We start from the raw sequence: 17,329 nt of genomic DNA, 5'->3' as shown, positions 1-17,329 counted from the left end.
GGTGCTGTGGTCAAGGATGGGGCCAGGGGCAGAGGCAACTCCCATGCTCCCCCAAGGCCTCCCTGCCTTCTCTGGGGAGGGAAACGTGGTGTCACCAGGGCGGGTGCTGTTCTAGCTCCTTCCAGCACTTGGAGGATGGCTGGCCATCACCATTTGCCAACTCTGAAGCTGGTTTGTCCCCATCACATGGGGTTGGTCAATGACATGTGGCCAGGGGAGGGAGGGCTGTTGGCCACCATGGGATGGGATGTGCTTTCTCTCTGCACCACAGGGACAGCACGGTCGGAGCCCCCGGGGCGGTCTGATGGATAGTGAACAGGAACAAAATGTAAACTCTTCTGACTTTTCGCCTCTGAGGTTGGGACGGTGCTTGTTAAGTGCAATAGCCTAGCCCACCTGACTAATGTAGAAAAGAGCAATCAGGAAGGAACTCATTCATAAGAAGCAGAAAATTTCTCATACTCACTATCTGAGAGTCTTCTAGCGCCTAAACTGAGTACATATCAAAAATGCACATATTTCCAAATTTTAAAATTACTTTTTTCATTTCTAGTTGAAACTCAAAAATTGTTTGGAGAAAACAGTAGGTAGATAAAGAAAATGTGGTACACACACAACTAGAATGGACTATTACTCAACCATCAAAAAGAATGAAATCTTGCCATTCGCAATGACGTGGATGGAACTAGAGTGTATTATGCTAAGTGAAATAAGTCAGTCTAAGAAAGACAAATACCACATGACTTCACTCATGTGGAATTTAAGAACAAAACAGATGAACATCGGGGAAGAGATGGAAAAATAAGATAAAAACAGATGGAGGCAAACCATAAGAGACTCTTAACTATAGAGAATAAACTGAGGATTGATGGACGGAGGTGGGTGGGGGATGGACCAGATGAGGGCATTAAGGAGGGCACGTGTGATGATGAGCACTGGTTGTTAAATGTAAATGATGAATCACTATATTTTACTCCTGAAACCAATACTACACTACATATACACTAACTAGAATTTAAATAAAAACATAAAACAAAACAAAAGAAAACAGAGAATTCAGGTCTCCCAGAAGGAAAGTAAGAAGCTGGTTTCCTTCCTGACAGAATGGAGGGAACGTCTCTCCTATGAAGGCCAGGCCGTCCATCAGGGCTTGGGATCCTCTCACCTTCTCAAGGAACTTGGCTTCTGGGGTGGTTGCCTTCTACTGGCCAACCCATCCACACACAATAATCTGGTTTCTCCCCAGGCCATTGACCTTGTACATCCCTCTCGAACCTTAAGCTATTCAACTTCTCAAGACTGTCTACACACACGGTTCCCCACTTCCCTCTTCTTGACCTCCCTCCTCCCTGATCTTGAATACGCTGCCACAAAAGCTATGGAAGACTCCATCTGTAAAATGTTCTAGGAAGTTAAAGTTTCATTGTTTGGATTGATTTGTTTTCTTGGCGCAGCTGTATTCTACAGCAAGAAAATGAAAAATCTGAACATCAATCTGAAGGAGGAGGAAGAAGGGGAGGGTAGGAAGACAAATCACAGTTGTTAAAAGATGGCGATGTGCAGTTCGCTTAGCAAGGATTATTTTTTCTTAAGAAACTTTTGAAAGTTTTAAAGTATAAGCTTTCAGATTATAGCATTACACAAGACTGTTCTAACTAGACTAATAATGCAATACAACAATGTACGAAAAGCAAAGCTAATCCCTCAATCCCTCAATCCCATCTCCCTCCCCCATAAGAAACCACACAGGTCTTCTCCTGTCTTCCTCAACATACCCTGTTCAGCCACCAGTCTGCCCCACTGCTCCTGAAAGTGCTCTTGTCAAGATCACCAATGAATACACCCGGTCAAATCCAAGAACTCTTCTCTTTCCTTATTTGACCAACCACACTGAATGTTGTCTGCCACTGTCTCCTTCTAATACCCTTTCCTTGACCTCTTGCTCCCCCAGGTCTGTGGTTTGCTGGCTTTTCTTATACCTTCCTGGCTACTGCTTCTGGGGCTCCCCTGCTGGCCCTTCCTCCAGCAGCTAACCCCTGGCTGTGGGGCTGCTCACAATGCAGTTCTGACCCTCCCTCACTCTACTCCATGTAATTCTGTCCTTGCCCCAGATTTAAACAACACACTGATGATGTCCATGCTTGTAACTCCAACTCAGATCTCTCCTTCTGAGCACGAGACTCAAATATCCAGCTCCATACTTGATATGGCTACCTGGCTGACAATGTAACATGCACAAACTTGACACTTCTGAAACATCCATCCTCCCAAACACGTCCTCCCCGACTCACTGCCAACAACTTGACACATGGAACCAGCTGCTCAGATTCCAAATCTCAGAGTCATCCTTGATGTGTCCCTTCCCTTCTCCCCTCCACGGAGCAGTCCCTGAGTGCGTCCTGTTGATTCTTCCAGGTGTTTTCCAAACCCCCTCTTCCTCACGTCCACAGTCTCTCCATTAGCGTAGGCCTCCTATGTCTTCCCTGGTCTACTGCTACAGGTATGTTCCAGCAAACTCTACAGCAGCACCGGGCCCTTCCATCCACTCTCCACAAAATGGAAGACGGCTTTCTTAGACGAGAACATGTCACACTCCAGTATAAAACCCTGCAAGGACTCCCACTGCACTTGGGATCCCTAACAAACCCAAACACACCCATGAAGTCCTGCCTTCCCCCTCGCTTACCGCATCAGTCCTCTCTCAGGTCTTCTGTGAGGCCAAGCAGGGTCTTTGGTCTAATGCATCTCAACTTGGTTAATTCCCCTGAGCATCGCCTTTATGTTTCCACTGACAGGACACAAGGGAACTCTGGTTGACCACCCAATTCACACTGTCATTCCTGGACCTAGTTATTTCACTCACGACCCTTTCACCAACTTGCAATCTCCATGTTTATTTTCTGTTCACTTGTGTTTTTTGGTTTGTTGTTGTTTTCTTTCTGCATGTACTCTGGTACTGTGGTTCTCTTCTCTATCTCACTTCTCCACAACAAGGCTGATGGCAGGTGAAGAAGACACCTGCTGGCAGCTGTAGATGGACTAGAGGAGGAGTGGAAGTCTAGGCAGGGGAGCAGACATGATGCCGGCAACACCCCGCAACACTCCTTGGTCCCTCCTCTCTCTGTAGATTCTGAGCAATGGTTCAAAGTCGGCACTTCAACAGTCCAATCCGCAGACTTCCTAGCAAAGCAACAGCCACCGTTTAGAGTATTTATATTCTTCTCTAATCTTTACCAAATATTTAAATTGGCTATATGGACATTAAACTTTGGAGCTGAACTAGCTGTATCCTATGCAAAACATGGAAGGCCTCAGGGTCCTGACGAAGGCAGTATATACATGATAGTTTTTATGTGCACCCTAAATGGTTTTCTGTTGGAGAGTCAATTTCAGAATTACCCACTATCCGATCTGGGATCAAAGAGCATATTCTCTGTTTAAAAATGTTTACATGCGGGGTGCCTGGGTGGCTCAGTGGGTTAAGCCTCTGCCTTTGGCTCAGGTCATGATCTCAAGGTCCTGGAATCGAGCCTCGCATTGGGCTCTCTGCTCAGCAGGGAGCCTGCTTCCTCCTCTCTCTCTGCCTGCCTCTCTGCCTACTTGTGATCTCTGTCAAATAAATAAATAAAATATTTTTAAAAAGTTTATATGCAAATTATATGCAAATTAATATTGATATCCACTCATAGACATATACATGTAGGAACATAGCTGGAACAGGGAGGACACAAGACTAGTCGGCTATGACTTAACTCAGCAGAACCAACTAGCAGACGATTTTAAGTATATAAGAATTTATATGGGCTGCATTTATCAATACAGCTTGAGTAGATAATGTACATTTCCTTCTTTTGAGACATTAACCAAGGTGAGCAATGAAGCTTTCTCTAGGGTCTTAATGAGGCCACAGTATTTTCTATCAGTTCCTACATGACAACATAGAACCACCTATCTCTGGGTACTCAGCTGCTGAACTGGGACAACTGGGAGAGGCTGGCTGAGCTCCTCAGGGCCGACAGCACCAGCTATGTCACCGTGTGATATGGGACAACTCGTCTAACTTCCCTGCACTGCAGCCTCTTCAGCTCAAGAATGGAAATCACGGGAGTCCTGACTGTGCGAAGAAAGGAGAGGAGGTGCTGAGAACATGGGCATGCAGCCTGGCACAGGGGGTGCCCACATCCTTGCTCTACTTCCAACTAACAGCGCGCTAGCCCCTTTCCCTGTCTTTTGCTTTTGACTGAGTTTCCCAGGCCAGGAACAAGAAGAGAAGCTTCTACAGAAGTTGGGACTTGGTTGAGTACTCAAATTGTATAGAACTTCAGAAAATGCGGTAAGGAAAATGAATAGTGCAAGACAGAGCATGGAGAAAGAAGAGCCAGGCAGAGGTAAGTCTGCATATGGTGGGCAAGGCCTTGGTTGGGAGTTAAGCCTTGATGAAGCCAAGTATTTGGGGTTGGGACTTGGGGCAGCGAGGCAGCACTTTCGCGGGGCTGGATGAAAGAGGGCATCAAGAGTTGGGGAGAGAAGCTCACACTTGACACAGACAATGACCAGGAACCTGTGTGTGCCCCTGTGCATTGTGAACCCTCACAATGCCTTCTACCTGGCGATGTTTTGCCATCATGTTTGTCACTATGACAGCATTTCTAATCTACCACTTACACTTGGTCAGCACTGGGAGTGAACAGACAATGATCAAGTCTACTTCTCTAAACCCAGGTCAAGGTATACCTGATCCCAATCGAAAGGTTATACTTATGGACATGGAACATGTTTCCTTCCTTCTTCACAGACCAGTGAAGTCAGGCCTTAACAGTTTTCCTCCAGGGAGATAATGGAATATTTGGAGTGCCAGGTCTATTTTTACTCAGTCTGTCATCCATCGGCCATCAGTGTAATGCAGGCAAAGGGGAGGGGCGGGAAGAACTATGGAGCAGGTGGGGAGACCACACTAAGCTCCTATGTTCTCTTCTCCCCATCTGCCCTAAAAGAGCAGAGCAGGAAGCTAAAGAACACTTGTCTAGGTGGCAGCCTACATAAAGACGTACCCCTGGGGTTTAAGCGGGAGACAGTTACAGAAAAGCAGAGAAAAATTCCTCCAACTCTCTCCCATTGAGCCTTCTCAGCACAGAGAAAATCTAAGCATTCCAGTTTCCAGATATCCACCTAATCCTATGAACTTTTAATCTAACTTCACCCATTAAGAAGGCAGAAATGATGGACAGACACTGGAATGGGTGTACTTGTCTAAGAAAAAGCAATTGAGAAGGTTGCCTCCTTTGGGCATAGAAGTGTCTTTCCAGGTTCACAGCACAAGAAGCCAAGGTCTTGGGCTAGCGTTTCCAAAATAAATCTGAGGATATTCTTCTGAATTTGAGTTTGAAGCAATCTGATACCCGTACTGGCATTAGTGCCAACCTGAGTATGATCTTGGGGGAGGTCCAGCAGAGATAAGATGACAAAAGCAAAGCCATAAACACTTCAAGTTTCATTCCACTTTTAAGTGGAGTTTCAAGCTGCCGTGTGGCAATCAACATTTAAGACTTACATAAAACTCCTCTGATTAAAACATAATGTATGTGTGTATATGTGTGCAAATATATCATATATGATATAAATAAATGGGTAAAGAAGTGAGAATCTCCAATAACATGCAACAAGATTAGAAGTGAACATTAAAATAAATCATAATATTTATAAGCAGTTTTTAAGATGTATTTATGGGCCCTTAGTCTCTCCCCTTTCACACAAGGAGTATTTTTATTGTTGAACAGGTTCTATAAGAGTTTACGAAGTAATCGCTACATACTTACATGATGCAGAAACATACTTTTAAAGCTAAGCAGGTGTAGGAATTCAGAAGCCTTTAGTCTAATTAACTTTAAAGGTGAAAAAAAAAAAAAAACAACCTGAGCTATAGAGAGTGCAAATAATTCATCCTGATAACAAAGTGTGCAGATCAGCACAGCTCTGAATTCTGTCAATTATTTACATTGTTGCCTTGATTTTTAGTTTCCTCATCTGTAAAATGAGAGGTCTCAACCATATGAACTCTAATGTATATGCAACTGGAAAGCATACAACTTTGTCCGTAGCCCAAAAACATATTAGTGGCAGAACAGATCACCTAGGAAAAAGCGAAGAGGCAGCTATGAAATTAGAGACTTGACGCCCTCCTCGGAGGCTGATCCATGCTATGTTTCCATTCTAACGAGCAGGTCCTCAGGGAAGGCCTGTGTCCACATCCTTCACAAGAGGGGTGGTTGGGAGCTCGTTTTCCCACGGAGTCAAACATCTGGAGAGCCACCTGGCCCCCCTGGCTTACATGGCTTCCTCATCCTCCCAGAGATGACCCCTTATACTTCACCACTTTTCTAATTCTCAGAGCCCATCTTGTGCCTTGCGTTACACTTCTGCTAAAGTCAAGGCCAGAATTCAAGAAATACATATGCTCATGTTCTGGAAGCAATATTAAAGGTCTTTCTTCATGGGAGAAGCACCTCTTTAAAGGGTGTTCTCTCTTTGTAGCACATGATTTCTGCTGTCTGTAATTGCAATATTTGCATATTCACCTTTTCAGTCTTTGTTTTCCTAATCCTGACCCCGAGGTTTAGGCACCTGGCCACCAGGTGGTGTTTGGTTCCCTGGTCTTAGGGTTGACACCAAAAATTTCCTTTTTAGATTTTCAATTATTTATTTATATGAGAGAGAGAGAGAAAGCACAACACAAGTAGAAGGGGCAGGGCAGAGGGAGGAGAAGCAGACTCTCTGCTGAGCAGAGAGCCTGATAGCAGGTTCAATCCCAGGACCCTGATATCATGACCTGAGCTGAAGGCAGACACTTAACCAACCGGGCCACCCCAGGCGCCCCATCCACACAAACAATTTTTACTGAAGTCCTGTTTTGTCTTATGTGACAGATTGCCAATCTATTCCCCTGTTTCCTCCCCCCAAAAAGGCCCTAATTTTTAGCTGCACACATTTTTTTTCCTGGAACTAAAACGACACCTCTAAACCTCATTGCACTGGATGGGGTTAGATGAGTACTTTTTCACCAGAAGGTGAAAGCAGACAGAATACATGTCACCTTTAGCAAACACGCTTCTAAGACAGCTGGCATGCACCTTCCTCCCCCACTGCCCTGTTCTTCCCTACTGCTGCCTTCCTGTTGCTAGAAAGTGGATATAATGGGGCTGGATGGTCAGAAGAGTTCAAGGACCATGAAGAGATGCTGGGAACAGAAGCCAAGTGCGATGAAGCAGCAAGAGAGCTGGAGCACGGATTCCTCGCACCTTAGATACCAAGGATACCATCAGATACCCTGGACTGGTTCCTCCTAAGCTTTTCTCTGAGACGGAAATAAATGTCTCTCTTCTTTAAGTCGTCGTTGTTTTGATGTTTCCTGCTGCTCCAGCTGGATCTAATCTGAATCACATATCTTGAGATTCAGATTCATTTTTATTCTTTTTAAAGATTTATCCCTTTATTTAAGAGATAGAGAGGAGGGGCAGAGGGAGAGGGAGAAGTAGACTCCATGCCGAGTGTGGATCCTGACATGGGGCTTGATCCCAAGACCCTGAGATTGTGACCTGAGCCAAAACCAAGAGCATGTGACCAAATGAGCCACCTAGGTGCCCCAAAATTCAGATTCACTTTTAAAAACAAAAATCATTAAAATGATAAAAGGTAACTACCATTTGCCCACATACCATTCATAGATGATACCACGTCATTGATTCAGTTCTAACAAGAAGGAAGCTGCATGCTACTCTGTTTTCTATAGGATAATGAAATAGGACATTCTTTTCCCAAGATCGTTTTCTAGGAAGGAGCTGGAGCTAATTATTAGCAGTGAGTAACCTGAAACTGACCCACCTGCATATCAGCAAAGCTCAGTAACCTGCAACTTTTTATGGATCTCGAAAGCTGTGACTCTTAGAACCAGGTAAACAAAATTTGAATCTATTTAAATGGCTCTATTACATATGTCAGCAAACTCAGTTTTATCTGTAGACATCGGATACATTGTAATGTACAGATTAACAAATGTAATATAATTTGTAATGTACAAATTACAAATTTTGTGTGTACTAAGGAAGAACAAATCTCTAATGAGTACCGTTGTCTCCTGTGGTACTAAGTTTACATGTCGCCGGATCTCTGACATTCAGGGCCTCTAATACAGTAAAGAACAATAAACCTAAATGGCCTTCCAGGAAGTGAATCTGAGCCATTCAAATAGCATCAACACCTGTTAACTCATTAATGTCTCCACAAAATAAGCTGAGCAAACATGCCTGCTGCTGGGTCACCACCATGTCCCCCAGGAGGGCCAAGCAACAGGGCTTCTTGCTGGCCGCCCTCCTCAGGCTCTCAGTCACCAGGGTGGGTTCTGTGGTCATCCTGGCCCCTGTCTCCCCTTCCTCAGTGCAGTTTCAGAGAAGCTCAGAGCAAGGTCGGCACAGCCTGGCTTTCACCCACGTTGCCACAGCAAAGCCTCACACAGAAGGCTCGAGAAACCTCCCCAGGCTTCTCACTTTGGGGACCGACTGCTCAGTTCAAGCCACCTTGTGATTTTTACTCAAAGAGGGTTGTCTGCAGATGGCTGCAAGTAAAGTCCTTTTTAAAACAGGAAGAGGATTTACTTACCATGCTATGAGGATGGCACTGACTTGGGTCCCCATAACTTACTTTTCTACTATTAAAAAAAAACAAAAAACTCTTCAGCAACCTTTACAGTCAAATTATTTTAACATGGCTGATAGGAAACGGGGAAAGAGACCCAAACACGTACCCTCTGAATATGAACATTATACCCTCAGTCTAGAACGCCTACATGATGGAGTGCTAACGAAGGGTCGGGGGTCTGTTCATGCAAGAATATGCCACGGTGAAAACCTTGCCTCAAATCACCGGGGTGCTCAAGCACTAAATCACCAGCAACAATTTAAAGCAGTTCCCTAGTCATTTGGAAGCACAGTGACCCCTCAAAAAGTTCTTTGGGAAAATCTCCCCACAGTCACTCTTCACTGGCATTTCTGAAAATTTCTGCCTGGTAGCTGTGAGAACACGGCGCTATGGAGAAGCCTTATCACCAGTTCAATGGTCAGCTCACTGGGGATGTGGATGAGTCAAAATCCAAGAACTGGATGTCCCATGCACTCAGCACAGAAGTTAACAAACATTAAAAGACTAATTAATGTTCTGAGAACGTGTTGTCTGGACGGCAAAGCCTGTGTATGTAGGCTAGCAACCAAGAAATAGCTATCACCGAGGCTAGAAAAAAATATACTAAATTAAAGACAAAAATCCCCACACTCCCTCTACCTCAAGGCATCTCGGTAAACCCAAAGAAGTGTTTAATTTTAACATTTCTTTTCAGTTACCCAGCAAATCACCTTGGGATGCTCCTGGTGTTTCGTATGCATTACTGCAGGTAAACCTCAGCAAAGTCCCTACTAAGCATAAGAAAATAGGAATCAAGATAGTTCAATCTGTTAAATACCTATGATTCTTACTATTTTCATAATACAGTGTTTGCTTTCACCCATAAAATTGGACCTTCCTTCCCAACTTTTTGTCTTTTATGAAATGTGGAAACTGTTGCTAACGGGAATTTATTCATAGTACACTCCGTTCACTGTTTTTTTTTTTTTTTCAGGTCCATAAATTTTGTCTTTCCTTTGGGGAGGGAAAAAGAAAAAAGCCAATCCCTCAGCCTGGCTGGACAAATTAGATACTGAGAAACCAAAAGGTGCACTTTGCTTCTCCTCCTACCACATTCCACTGTGGTGCAAACACTGGTCCATCCACAAACGACAAAAGGCAGCCCACTGCACGGGATGCTGAGGGCAGGATTCCCTTCTTGAATTTGCTGCGAAGTTATTAATTAACCTGCCACGAGAAGGCAAGTCTCCAAATGAGGCTGGGGGCAAAACTGGTCAGGAGTCTCATGGGGAACTAGGGACAGTGGCAGCGCCCACCCTCCTGTGTCTTCAACACCACAGCACTGACCGAAGGCTGAACCCTGCCTGGGCTCACCCGAGAACACCCTGGCAGTGTCTGACCTTTCAGATCTGTATGTCTCAACTCTCCAGTTGGACTGTAAATTTCCCACAGTCAATGTCCTGTGTCTAGAAACTCTCTGTATTCAAACAGTACCATTGGCATTGAAGGTCAGGTCATACCTGCTGACGGACTAAAATGTCCCTGTTACTTCATGTTTGTTTAAAACACATTACTGATTATAAAGGTAGACAGATTTTTTCAGGTAAATCACTTATCACCAAACTTGTTTTATGAATGTAATTTCTAATGTTCAGCATTTCAGCTTTTTAAAAAAAAAATTTTATTTTTTTCAGTGTTCCAAAACTCATTGTTTATGCACCACCCCCAGTGCTCCACGCAAAGCGTGCCCTCCATAATACCCACCCCTAGGCTCACCCATCCCCCCACCCCCCTCCCCTCCAAAACCCTCAGTTTGTTTCTCAGAGTCCACAGTCTCCCATGGTTTGTCAGCTCCTTTTTAGAGAGGGGCACAGAGGTTCTAATCAATATAATGTGGACGTGTCGTTCACAATAAAAAAAGAAAAAGACAGGATTAGTCACGTGCAGATTTGATAACCCCATCTAAAACTAAATTTTTATATGTACCTCTGATAGGAAGAAAAACAATTTTCCAGGATCTGATTTTCAAAATTATATTCCTGATACAGATCAACTTTCTACCCACAGCTGCAGTTAGGAATGGTTAAAGGTTATACAGTTTTGTTCTATGTCTGCCAGCAGAATATGATGCCATACCCTCCACGCCCCCACCCCCCACCCAAATTTAAGATGTGCTGGGTCCTGGGTGAATGTACAACACACAAGAATAGCCCTCTGTGGCCTAATTAGCCACGTGTTTCTTTGACCTTCTCTTTCTCCTTGTCTTGGCCTATCTTACCAGCTGTCCCAGCAGGTAGCTATACGTGGTCATGACCACCATTAATTGCATTTGACTAACTACGCAGCGTAATCCGTGCTGCAGGATTTGCTCCCGACGATAACACGCCTCACAAAATGTAAGAAGGGATCACAGACAGCCCAGAGGATCTTCTTTTTAAATCGTATACAGAATGAATATAAACACCAGGGTCAAGAGGAATCAAAAGCGACATGACCCTAAAGTGACTGAAAACAAAAATCTACCCCCTCCCCCGCCCAAATGCTGTGGATTCTATAACACACCATCAGGACGGTTTCCATTCATGCGCCAATCCCTCTCTAGGGTCTGCTTTTACAATGGTTAGGTCATCGCTGGCAACACCGCTGAGAGCCTAATCAAAATGTGAGGACATCTGTCACGCTCACATCTCACGTCAAGGCTCTGCTGATACACGTGACCCTAAGCCACCACACGACGGAGCTGAAGTGACAGAAGTCTGTGGCGTTGGGATATTAAAGAGCATTTCCAAGGCACCCGTAAACGATGAAAGAATTCTGTTTTGGTAACTCAGTGCAAGATGTCTGCTGTGTGTAATCAATAGGCAGAAACTCTGCTGTTGGCATTATATGACTACTCTGTCCACAGGCAGAGCTCCACTGTCAAAATCCGGAAATGAGGAGCAGTGCATTGACATGTGGGATGCACCTGTGTTCTGTCTAATTATTTTTACATATTTACCATCTTTCTCCCTTCTTCCCTACTGCAGTGGTAAAAACAAAAGGTTGTCGTCGGGTAGCTCAACATCAGGGAAGTTTTCTCCGTGAAGCAGAGAGCCAGGCAGGGGAGCTCAGCTGTGTGACGCTGCAGACACCAGCGTCACCCAAGCCCGTCCCTTCCCTGGTTAAATGAGTAGATGTCAGGCTACCCACGTGGCTGAGAGATTTCTACTCCGCTGAGCACTTGCTCAGGTGTAACGAGTTATCTTTTCATTTATAAAAGAAAACAGTACAGATTAGCTGGTAACTAGTTTCTCTGGGTATCACTTATCAAAAGTATCACTATTGCCGGCATGGACAAGAACAGCTACTTGACAGGAGAAACAACTCCAACCGTCCCCCGCCTTCCCTCCCTGTGAGGAGAGTAACTTCCCAGCAGCTGCCTCCCTGGCGATTTATAGGTGCCTCTCCCTCCTCAAACCCCAAGATAACTGCAGACTTGAGCACTAATTATTTGGGGAAAGCTGGCAAGGAGAAGAAAATAATGTGTTTCCAAATAGAGCTGAGGGGATGAACAGTCGAGATGAGGCGATGACACGGGGTCTCTCTTGGGTGACTGTCCAATTCTAGGGAAGCCAAGGTGGGACCCTTGAGGGCAGAAAAGGGACAGTCAGCAGATACTGCTCGGGCAGCCCTGGCATTACTGACGGGGGAGGCGATGGTGTGTACGCACACACCCTGGCCCCAGGGTTGCTGAGGCAAAGACTAGACACAGGCCCTGGGAAGGTGACATGTGACATTTGATAGGGGCAGATCTCCAAAACATGGAGAAAAGGGATAATAGCCAAGAGTGACAGCCTAATAATGATTTTCAAAGTCTACTACAGGACTAGGTGAATTAGCGAACCACGTAAGTGCCAGACGGACTACTGGCTCCCACAGGATCTCTCTCCAGGCAATAGCTCACCTTGAAGATGAGAGCAGCAGCAAGCCAAAACAGATACAGAAGACTATGTTATATTATTTTGAATATTGACTGAAAAAATGGATTACATTCATTCTATGTGCCAGACACATAATATACATCATGTCATATACCCTATAGGAATCCTGCAAAATAGAGATCACCTCTAAAAAAACTTGAAGAAAGGTTAAGTGACTCACCCAATGTCATCCAATGAGTACATGCACATTTCAGGCCTGAAAGAGCTTTGTGACAAAGACCCTGTGCATCTACCAAGAACATTCGGATTTTATAAGTACTTTTTTTTTTTTTTTAAAGATTTTATTTATTTATTTGACAGAGATCACAAGTAGGCAGAGAGGCAGGCAGAGAGAGAGGGGGGGAAGCAAGCTCCCCGCTGTGCGGAGAGCCCGATGTGGGGCTCGATTCCAGAACCCCGGGACCATGACCTGAGCTGAAGGCAGAGGCTTTAACCCACTGAGCCACCCGGGCGCCCCTATAAGTACTTTTTAATATAGACCAGGGATCAGTCAACTTTTTCTCAGAGGGCCAAAAACGAAGTATTTTAGACTATGTGGGCCATATAGTCCCTGTTGCACTCACCCTATCAATGCACCAAGCCTGCCATAGGCACTATGTCAACAGATGGGCGTGGCTGTTCTCCCACAAAACTAGAGGCCCATTTGCCAAAACCTGATCTGAACAAGGGGTGACAGGCTGCAGCCCTGGGCCAGATCTGTATCGGTTTCTGTAAACAACACTTTACTTGTGATCTAGATGTAGCCTAGCCCACCATCCAGACCATTTCTAGACAGGTGACGGGTAACTCAGCAGGCTGAAGTAATGATCTAGTTTCAGAGAAACACTGTGGGAGCATCCCCTCTTTGTTCTACACTCGGTTCCCAGTGTTCAGATTCCCAGTCTGTGGTCTGTGTGGTCCGGTCCTCCAGGTGGGAGAGGCCTGATAAACACCTGGTACCTCACAGGTGACCTCTCACTGCAAAGGGTCAGACACGCTATGTCCTCAATCAATAAGTGATTCAGTTTCTGGGAGACTCGGTGCCTCTGGGGAGCTGGAAAAGCAAAAACGGAACTTCATCACCCGAAAGGACGGGCGGCCAGAGACGGAGCTTGTGGTGCCATGACAATTAATCAGTTAAGTCAGTCATTCTACTATTTTGTGGAGTGCCTTGTCTGAGCCAGGCACAAGTACACGGGACCATCAGATGGAAAAGACGGACTCAGAGCACCTGAGGAAAGACTTTGTGTAGAGCAGATCTGCACTGTTACCTGGGACACCACAAGACCTGGGCTAGCCAATTCTCATGCAAGCAGACAAACGGTGTTGCTTTGACAGCTCCTGTAGGAAGATCCCCCCACAGGGGCTTCAGCTGCTCATCGAGAGCAGCTGCTGGGGCAGCAGAAGCTGCACGCTCTAGGAGGGCAGGACTGTGCCCGGCTCCCTGCCCAGGGAGAGCTGGAGCGCCGAAAACACCTGTTGTCTGTATTACCCGCACTCCCGCCACGGCTCCTGACACACTAGGGTGGCGACAGCCTGGCTCGGAAGTCAGGTTTTCTAACTCTCGTAAATGCTCCATACCTGGATTGTCTGGTAATCGGAAGCATCGATCCCTTTCACGGTAACCTCTCGGAAGACTCGTGGCTCCAATTCCTCTTTGGTGAGGTCACAGTGATAAATGATACCTAGAAGGAAGCGGAAGTCCTGGGTTAGTTCACAGACTCACTGGATATGAAGGGGGGGGGGGCGGCGAGGGTCACACGGCACAGCCAGATGCCATGAAGAGCGAGAGAGGAGCATCAGTGAGGGACCGCGGTATTCTCTGCTGCCGAGTAAGGGTCCCCGCACCAAGACAGCTTAGAACGGCCCAGTGCAGGGGATGCCATGCGAGTGTTCCCTCCTCCTCATTGCCACCACATGGGGCCTTCCTTCTTACACCTGTAACCTGCGAGGACATTTGAGAAGATTCCACAGCATTCTGTTGAGTATGAGAAGAGGCAGAAAAATGTCACGGTGGAAACTTAACAGGTCATGCCTATGGCAGGTCGCTTAGGAGTGCAGGTCAAAGAAAACGGGAAACTTCATGTAAGGCCATTTCACCTGCGAGGTGAGTAAGACGGAAAACTCAAACGATTCGCCCACAGTCAACAGCCAGTCAGGGTCTCTTGCTGGGAACTCTGGGGCTCCAGATACCCGATGGCCACCCGTCTGCGGACATACATGTGGATAGCAATCAGGGACTCAAGATGGCCAGGTACCATTTTTGAGTTACTTTTTAAAATTCTGATCATCCCATTAACTGTGTGCAGCACAAATGAATGAATATACACCAAGAATGCCAGCTTATTTAATCCCTAATTAAAATTCCATTTCCTGAATTTAATGCTATTACACTCTAACACGTAAGTACCCAATCAAAGAAACAATAAGTAAGATGAGTTGTTACTATTTGGAAACAATGACACTGGGGTGGTCTATGAAACAGAATTAGTCATTTACAGTGGCTGGTGTGGAAACAACCTGCCCACACAATACTTTCAACATATGCTGTCAAATATAGGAAAAATCAATTCAGTGATCCTAATACTTGCTGGAAAACTAGAAACTAAAATGGTACTCCCACAGGGCACATTCGAATTAATTGATCATGTATTATAACGGTGGCTTGCTTTCTTCTCAACTCCTCTGTGCATGTGGTTCATGAGCAGATGAGAAAAAACACTCTGCACCCCCAATACATTTACATTCATTAATAGCACAACTGCTGATCTCTATGAATGCCATTGCAAGTCTCATGCTTACAGATGAGTTATTTTAAGGTATTATAACAGGAGAGAAGAGAAGTAATATGACCAAAGCACTGCCTTTCCTAGTTTAAGTCATACTTGGATATCTGTTGAAATATGTCTTTGTATACCAAGTAGTTCCAAACTATACTCTGGGCATATATTTTTGGGGTGGGAGGAGGCATACATTCTAATGTACCAGATACTGAATAGTGTCCTTGTCTAGATGAATGTAATCATGAGGGTGAGGCTATTTTCAGAGATATGTTAATTTCTGAAAAGCTTCTAGATCAATATGTACTTGCCCCCTTCCTCAAAACACACAAAAATCTGAATCTTTAAAAAAAAAAAAAAAAGCGAAGAAAAAAACCAAGCTGGGACCACCAAACAACTAGCAAAAAAGACTAGACAAGCAGGTGCCGTTTGAGCCCCTGACTCACCTTGGACCACAGCAGCCTGCACCCCAGTGAATGACACAGGCCCAGGCAGCCAGCACTCCCACCTGTGACAGGTGCTCTGTCAATGACCTTACACAAGAAACCAAAGTACTAGAAGACAAATTCCTCTGTGAAAGACCATGAATTGGAAATGTTCTCTAAATGCCTGTTCATCCGGAAGGACTAAGACGTCACATCCTCTAACAGCAGAACGAAGTAAGTAGGCAAAAGGGTCTGGCTACTATGCAGGGAAAGGATGCCAAGAACCCGACTTCTGCCCTTCTGTTCTGCACCAAAGTGGCACCATGGAGGAGGCTGGGTTAAATCTGAACATACAAAGCTTAATACATTTGACCAATACTTTCTCTTTACAGATCCCTCCGGGTTGGCCTGGATGAGCCCATCACACATTCACATAATGTGAATCCCTATTATCTAATGATGCTTGTGTCCTGTCTGATTTGGCTTGCTAAGTCCAAAGGAGGTGGGTTTGGAGAAGACACCTTAGAACTGTAAACTGGAGAGGACTGCTCAGGTGATCTCTAGGAAATTAATTTCCACGTTTAGGGGTGAAGACAGAACTGGGTCATGGAAGTCCCTTAAGGCCAGAGGAGGTGTCTGGACTTGAGGAGTCGGGTCTCCTGATGAAAACAGTGGTTTAACAAAGCCCTTTTAGTAACAGGAAGAAGACAGGGATGATCAGCTCATACAGTCCCAATAATCCAAAATAAATATAAGGAGGTAAAAGAAATGGGAGTGGGAATTAAGAGGAAAGGAGAAACTCTGGGAGAGACTGTGAAAGAAAAATCAGAGGGCTTGAAAACTGGATATGTACAGAGAAGGCAAAAGAACTTTTTTCTAAAAGATGATCCATACAGACCCACCCGGGTGGCTTTTAATGTTATTAAAAGAAAAAAACCTAAATGGAAACTAAAACAAGTCTTAAAAATGTTTGCCCTCCTTGCTATTTACACAAAGGAGTTGAAAAGTTATGTCCACACAAAAATCTGCACACGGATATTTATAGATGCTTTATTCGTAACTGCTAAAACTGGGAAGCTTCCAAAATGTCCTTCAGAAGATGAATGTGTAAATAAACCTTGGTACATCCAGACAATGGGATATTATTCAGGGTTAAAAGAAATAAGCTACTGAGCCCTTGAAAAGATATGGAGGAAACTTAAATGCCTAGTACTAAGTGAAAGAAGCCAATACCATATGATTCCAACCATAAGATATTCTGCAAAAAGACAAAACTGTGGGGGCACCTGGGTGGCTTCAGTGGGTTAAGCCTCTGCCTTCGGCTCAGGTCATGATCCCATGGTCCTGGGATCGAGCCCCGCCTTGGGTTCTCTGCTCAGCAGGGAGCCTGCTTCTTCCCTCTCTCTCTGCCTGCCTCTCTGCCTACTTGTGATCTCTGTCTGTCAAATAAATAAATAAAATCTTTAAAAAAAAAAAAAAAGACAAAACTGTGGAA

General features: G+C 45.0%; 1 protein-coding gene across 1 annotated transcript in view; it reads right to left on the bottom strand.

The window, feature by feature from the left end:
* Positions 1–17,329, bottom strand: part of PREP (prolyl endopeptidase) — a 113,681-nt gene that overhangs the window by 26,944 nt on the left and 69,408 nt on the right. The window contains exon 10 of the mRNA XM_080806672.1: positions 14,211–14,314. Coding sequence (XP_080662798.1) covers positions 14,211–14,314 — 104 coding nt within the window. The remainder of the gene's footprint in view (positions 1–14,210; positions 14,315–17,329) is intronic.

This window comes from Martes martes (genome assembly GCF_963455335.1).
Source record: "Martes martes genome assembly, chromosome: 6".
NCBI classification, from domain to species: domain Eukaryota; kingdom Metazoa; phylum Chordata; class Mammalia; order Carnivora; family Mustelidae; genus Martes; species Martes martes.
This window is presented reverse-complemented; position numbering and strand designations above follow the sequence as displayed.